At 43.5% G+C, this 5,591-nt stretch overlaps 1 protein-coding gene across 1 annotated transcript; it reads right to left on the bottom strand.

The window, feature by feature from the left end:
- Window positions 1-541: 541 nt before the first annotated feature.
- Window positions 542-4,468, bottom strand: TMEM17 (transmembrane protein 17). Its single transcript, XM_084516128.1, has 4 exons — window positions 4,130-4,468; window positions 2,003-2,106; window positions 1,635-1,748; window positions 542-1,247 (listed from the first exon to the last, which is right to left on the bottom strand). Exons 1-4 carry the CDS (start codon window positions 4,230-4,232, stop codon window positions 984-986), a joined length of 585 nt encoding a protein of 194 aa, XP_084372254.1. The 5' UTR covers window positions 4,233-4,468; the 3' UTR covers window positions 542-983.
- Window positions 4,469-5,591: the final 1,123 nt, after the last annotated feature.

Genomic DNA, 5,591 nt, shown 5'->3' with positions numbered 1-5,591 from the left:
GGAAAATGTATTTTACTTCTGATTTTCATCCCACCTTGACAAGAAAAAGTAATGCTGAGCTGTTATTGAAACTGAAGATAGTCCAGACATTAATACAAAGAAGAATGAGAGGACCTTGGTGTATGTCCTGGCTTGCAAGAAACATGCTCTGCCTTCAGTGATACAAGCCAATTTTTTTTAATGGCTATAATTTTGTTACTGCTGACTTATTGGATCTCCTGTGTGAGAAAATTGCACCATCCATTTTGAATGGCTTGATGATTAAAACCCTAGCTAAACCAAAGAATAGGAGCGTAGGAGTTCTGACCAGACAATACTTTTAAAATTTGATTCTTAGTTGGTTAGTAAGGAATTCCTAGTGCTGGAATTACCTTAAATACCACCTCAAACTCTAGTCTTTGCTTACTGTCTCATCACTGGCATCCCTACTGTTCTTTCTGGGACTTGAGTTTTCCCTATGTTCTTACTCATTTTTTTTCTTAACTGCAATACGAGTCTTTAAACACCCACAACACCTGGAAGAATAGAGAGAAAACTGCTATCAATGCAAACGTGTACAAAAGATTTATTGTAAACAAAATACTTCTGTGCAAACAGTTAGGAAAATAGTCTTCTGTTCTTTAGAAATGGCACGTGACTTTTTTAAAATGTCAAAGCCACCAAACCTACTCTGTAGGTACTTCATGCAGTAACAGAGCACAGATGAATTGGTCCACTCAGCAAGGTATGATTTTTTTTTTTCTTGCAGTGTGGACCTCATCTCTGAGGCTTACTGTTGACTCTTAAGCAAGACCTATTTTTTTTTAATGTCTCTGAAGTAGGAAGATTGATAACGACCAAACAAAACAAAACCAGAGCTGTAGCAGCATGAGGACTGCCTCTGTTGGCTTCTCAGGCCCTTGGTGTGTGATCCCCAGCCAGTATTTGTCATGTGAAACTCCTCAGCATGGGTCCTTATTCGTCCTGGACACTGTACTCTCGTCTTAGCTCAGGCTGTAAAATTCACGCACGGGGTGTTCCTCTAGCCTGTCAAATTCATTAAGGCGGAAGTGAGTTGCCAGTTTGTTCACCATTCTCTTCAGGGTGGCGGAGGCTGCAATGACTTGAAAGATTAGGAAGAGGGCAAAGATGATATTGACTGATCTTTCCAGTGGCAGGATTTTCAAACCTTCGTTACAAAGCAAGAAGAGAATTATAGGTAACTGCAGGAGGAGAGTCAGGAGCCAAAACCCAGCCAGCTCAGGGACCTGTAACAAGGAGATATCACCTTTTAAAAACGGGCAGTTGGGGATGAAAAAAACACAAAACCAGTAACTTTTACTCTTCTAAAACACAGGAAATAATGTGAAATGGCAAAGTGAGGTGGCTTAATATTTCTGTATACCATGGTTTTAACAGTGCTTGTATTTTCTGAAAAACAGTTTTGGGGAGTGAGAGGGGTCCCCTCTGAGGGTGGACTTCTTCGAGTCCACAGAAGTTAATGGAAGTTGGTGCCAAGGTAATACAAGATGCAGGCTGTAAATCAGAAATAACCTCAACTTACAATCTCTTGAATGAACTGTCACGCCATTTTAATTATGTTCAACTGCAGAAAGCTCTCCTACACAAAGTAACATGTATGTGTAGTAACATACCTTCTCCTGCAGGTTGCCGATGTATCCCAGGTACAGTCGAATGATCTCTATTAGGGAGGCTAGGATCATGACTGTGACCAGAATGAACTTGTAGTAATCTGACAGGACTGCATACTAGAGGGAAGAAGAGAGTAGAATTTTCTGCCGTGCTGTTTCATAGTATGTCATCTGTGGTTAAATGAAAAAACTGTATGCTACTGTAAGTTTACAGTGTTGTATTGGCTTTCAAATCCTCCTGAGCCTCCAGTTTCAAGCAAATCCCAAATAAACCTACTAAATTCTAACGTCAGTGAGCACCATCTCTGTACAGGGAGGTGTTTGCTCAGAAACATCACACTTACAAACAACTACTTTCCTTCAGGACTTACCTTCAGCTGGAGCATGACAACACTGCTGAGCCACCAAAACGGGAAAAAATAAACGTTGAAATAGAGGGACATCTGTAGTGGTAAGCTGGAAACTATTTCACTATCTGTAGACAAACAGAAGCTTTTATCACTCCTAGTTTGTACCATAGTTCAGACAGAAAGATTATGTTCCATCTTAGCTTCAAGCAAGAGCATTATCACCTTTCTGAATCAAGTTAAATGTTAAGAAAAGGAATTTCACATATCAAGAAGAAAAACTACCCTATCTTAGGCTACAGTATTTTCTGGAATCTAAGGTAACTTCCAGTATACAGGATACAGAAATTTTATTGCTTAATTGTAAATTCAAGCTGTGTGTCTGATTGTGGAGTAAGCCATAAGCTACTACCTAATCAGTCTGACTGATGGGCTTAGCTCAAGTATTGCTGTACACTGATACTGCAGAAATATTAAGTGGTAATTTTTATTGCTGTTCTTAAGAGAATGGTCGAAGTTGAAATAAGTAAATACATGATTATCCTCGTTTTGTACATGATCTTGTGTAGGGACTTAATGCTAGAGAGCAGAAACCCATTAATGCTTTTAGTTCTTGAGTTAAGAATTTCAAATTCATGTCAAACTAAAACTTAGTCATTAAAGACTGTATCAACACACTTTGTTCTCTTCAATGTAAAGAACAGTAAATATTGAACTCTGCAGGCTGTAAATTCTATATTTACCATTTAATTATAGATTTAAAAGATTAGACTGAAAACAAGGAGAAATTTAAAAGGTCATTCCAAGGGAATTGTTCATTTTAATGGGTGAAGTTTTATTGCCATGGTCAACTGATACTGCAACCCATTTACTTCCATTACCAGCAGTCCCATTTTTAACATTTTCCCCAAATGTAGACACATTTCCTCACTTGACAAGTGAAGCTAAACTCTAACTAAGAAGCACTAACTAAAAACTAAGCAAGTTTAGAAAGTATTTGTTGTGACCTGTTGATTTGTATTCAAGTTTTCTGTCTGCTACAATTATGACATTAATTGAAACTCAGACTGACAGCTGCACTTCTTTGCTTCCAGACTCAGAACCACCTCTCTTCTGCTATTACTGTCTCATTACGTATCTTCCAATCATTTTCATACCTGTCTTTGTTCCACCTCAGTCTGGCATCCCTGTTTCCATTCCAGCAACATGCAGCCTGGTACAGTCTGTTCCAGAAGTCTTTATGATAGTTGCAGAAGTATTCATGGTAGCTACTACACTAGGTGGGAAGGGAGGAGGATTTGGGAGTAGAACTAGGACAGACCTTAAGGGTAGGGTGTGAGGGGCAGGAATTTGTACTGAAATAGAAAGTGCAAGACAACCAATATCCTTGTTTAATAATCCCTTTTTTAAGCATCAGCGCTTTGCTACAATCTACAAATGAATGAAAATCTATAGGTACTTCAGTTTCACTATCTACCTGAATTTGTTCCAGCTGTCCTAATGAATGTACCTCTTCAAGCTTTGGGTATCTTGTGTCCAAACTGTGCAGGGGTACTGACCTTACACCAGTAACTCAGTTGTTTTATTTGTTCTTGTTGTTCCCTATAAATCCTTTATACTTTATTTTGGAGGTCTGAGTATCTGGTGTGTGAGTAACAATGGATTTTACCTGTAGTATTTCACATGCACGCTCTCCCAGTGCTGTTAAGGTGGGTGTAAGTATCCTGTATAACTGACTTTAAATCATCCTGTTGAGTATTTTAAGAGTCCAGGAAACCAGCCCTAAGCCTACAGCACGTTAAGTGTGGGGTGATGCTGAAACTCTGCTTGCTCTACTCCAGAAAATATTCACTAAACCACGGCAGATTATTGGCGGTGAAACCAGATCTCGTGTACAGGGCATCTCCACTTTCCACCAGCGTTTCCCGGGCTTGGAGGAGGGCGATGGGGCTCCCCTCCATGCTGGGGCCACCAGCTCCGCCATCCCGCCCCTACGCAATTTTTGGGATAGCGGCGCCTTGCCCTCACCGCCCACAACCGCTCCAACGGCCGCCAGGCGCCGCTTGGCGCCGCCATCTTGGCTGCTGGCAAGCGCTCCCCGCCCGCCCCGGTAGCCGCCGCCGCCATGTTTGTTGCGGGCGGGCCGCCTACCTGCGCGCTCTCCCGGGAGCGGCGGGCCGGCGCCGCGGCTGTCGGTGAAGACGGTGCGGCTGAAGGAGCCCAGCCGCCGCCTCAGCGGCTCGGGCAGCGACATGTTGCGAGGCAGCGGCTTGTCGCGACTCCGCCGTCGCCCTGGCGACGGGGCGGGGGTGCGCAGGCGCGGTGGCGGCCGCCGCGCTCCCGCTGAGAGCGTGTGGTGCGGTTTTGGAGCTGTTTGTGCTCAAAGTGAATGTCCGTGAGGCTCGTTTTGTGACACCGTCATCAGGGTTGGAGAAGACCCCCCCAGATCATCTGGCCCAACCATCACCCTACCACCAGTGTCACCACTAAACCATATCCCCAAGCACCACGTCCAACCTTCCCTTGAACGCCCCCAGGGATGGTGACTCCACCACCTCCCTGGGCAACCTGTCCCAGCGCCTGGCTATTTCTGAGGAGAAATGTCTCCTAATTTACAACCTGAGCCTCCCCTGGTGCAAATTGAGGCAATTCCCTCTAGTTTTATCACTAGGTACCTGCAAGAAGAGGCTGACCCTCAGCTCTCCACAAAATGCCCTCTCCTCGAGGCTGCCTCTCTCTGTCACTAATAAAAGCAGCAGTGCAGACTTTTTATTCCAGGTAGGTTTTGTCCCTTATGGGATGCCCTCCCAGCACTAAGAAAAGCTGTTAGCATGAGAACAATTTCTGCTTGTTCCTGCTTTGGAAAACAATCACTTTGTGTCCGAAACCTCAAGATGAGGTGGTCTGTTCACCAGGTTTTTCAGCTTCCCGTAGGGCCTGATTCCTTCTGAGGAGAAAGGATGTGCCCAGAAAGTTATTTTCCTCATGACCTGAAGGAAAGAACAGCTAGTGCCCTTTACTATGAGGGCTGGTAACAATTGTGGTTTTACTGAACATAATATGTCATGTCAACTCCCGTTCCATCTCCTAAATCCTTTCCCCGTCTCCTCCCTCCTTTCCCCAAATTGTATTTAGCTACTTCCCTGGGTGATCGTTCTCTAGTATGACTTTCCAAACTCAATTATCTCTGACTAAATAATTTAAAGCCTAGTTTAAATTTAATTTCTTTCTATCCCACTGGGAGAACTACAGAGAAAGATAGCTAAACAAGCATGAGTTCTGAGAAATCCATTTGGCTATCGAGCTGATGAACGATGTGGTATTGACAACAGATACTGTTCAAAGGGTTCTCCAAACACGTGTATGGCAGCAGGGATCCGCACAAAAATAAGTAAATAAATAAACTGCCTGTGACAGCCTGCAGAAGAGATGAGGAGGAAGTGATTTTCAAATAATGGCAGCAGATTTGGAGAAGGAATTACAGATATCCCAGAATTTGAAGGGCTGCTGAAGGCAGCGGGCTCTGCTGTGTAAGTGATCTTATAAAATAAACCTTGAAGTGCAGGCGAGGCTTATCCCTATTTCACAGAAAAGATGAAGCAGCTCAGTAGCA

Source organism: Aythya ferina (genome assembly GCF_964211825.1).
Source record: "Aythya ferina genome assembly, chromosome: 3".
Classification (NCBI taxonomy): domain Eukaryota; kingdom Metazoa; phylum Chordata; class Aves; order Anseriformes; family Anatidae; genus Aythya; species Aythya ferina.
This window is presented reverse-complemented; position numbering and strand designations above follow the sequence as displayed.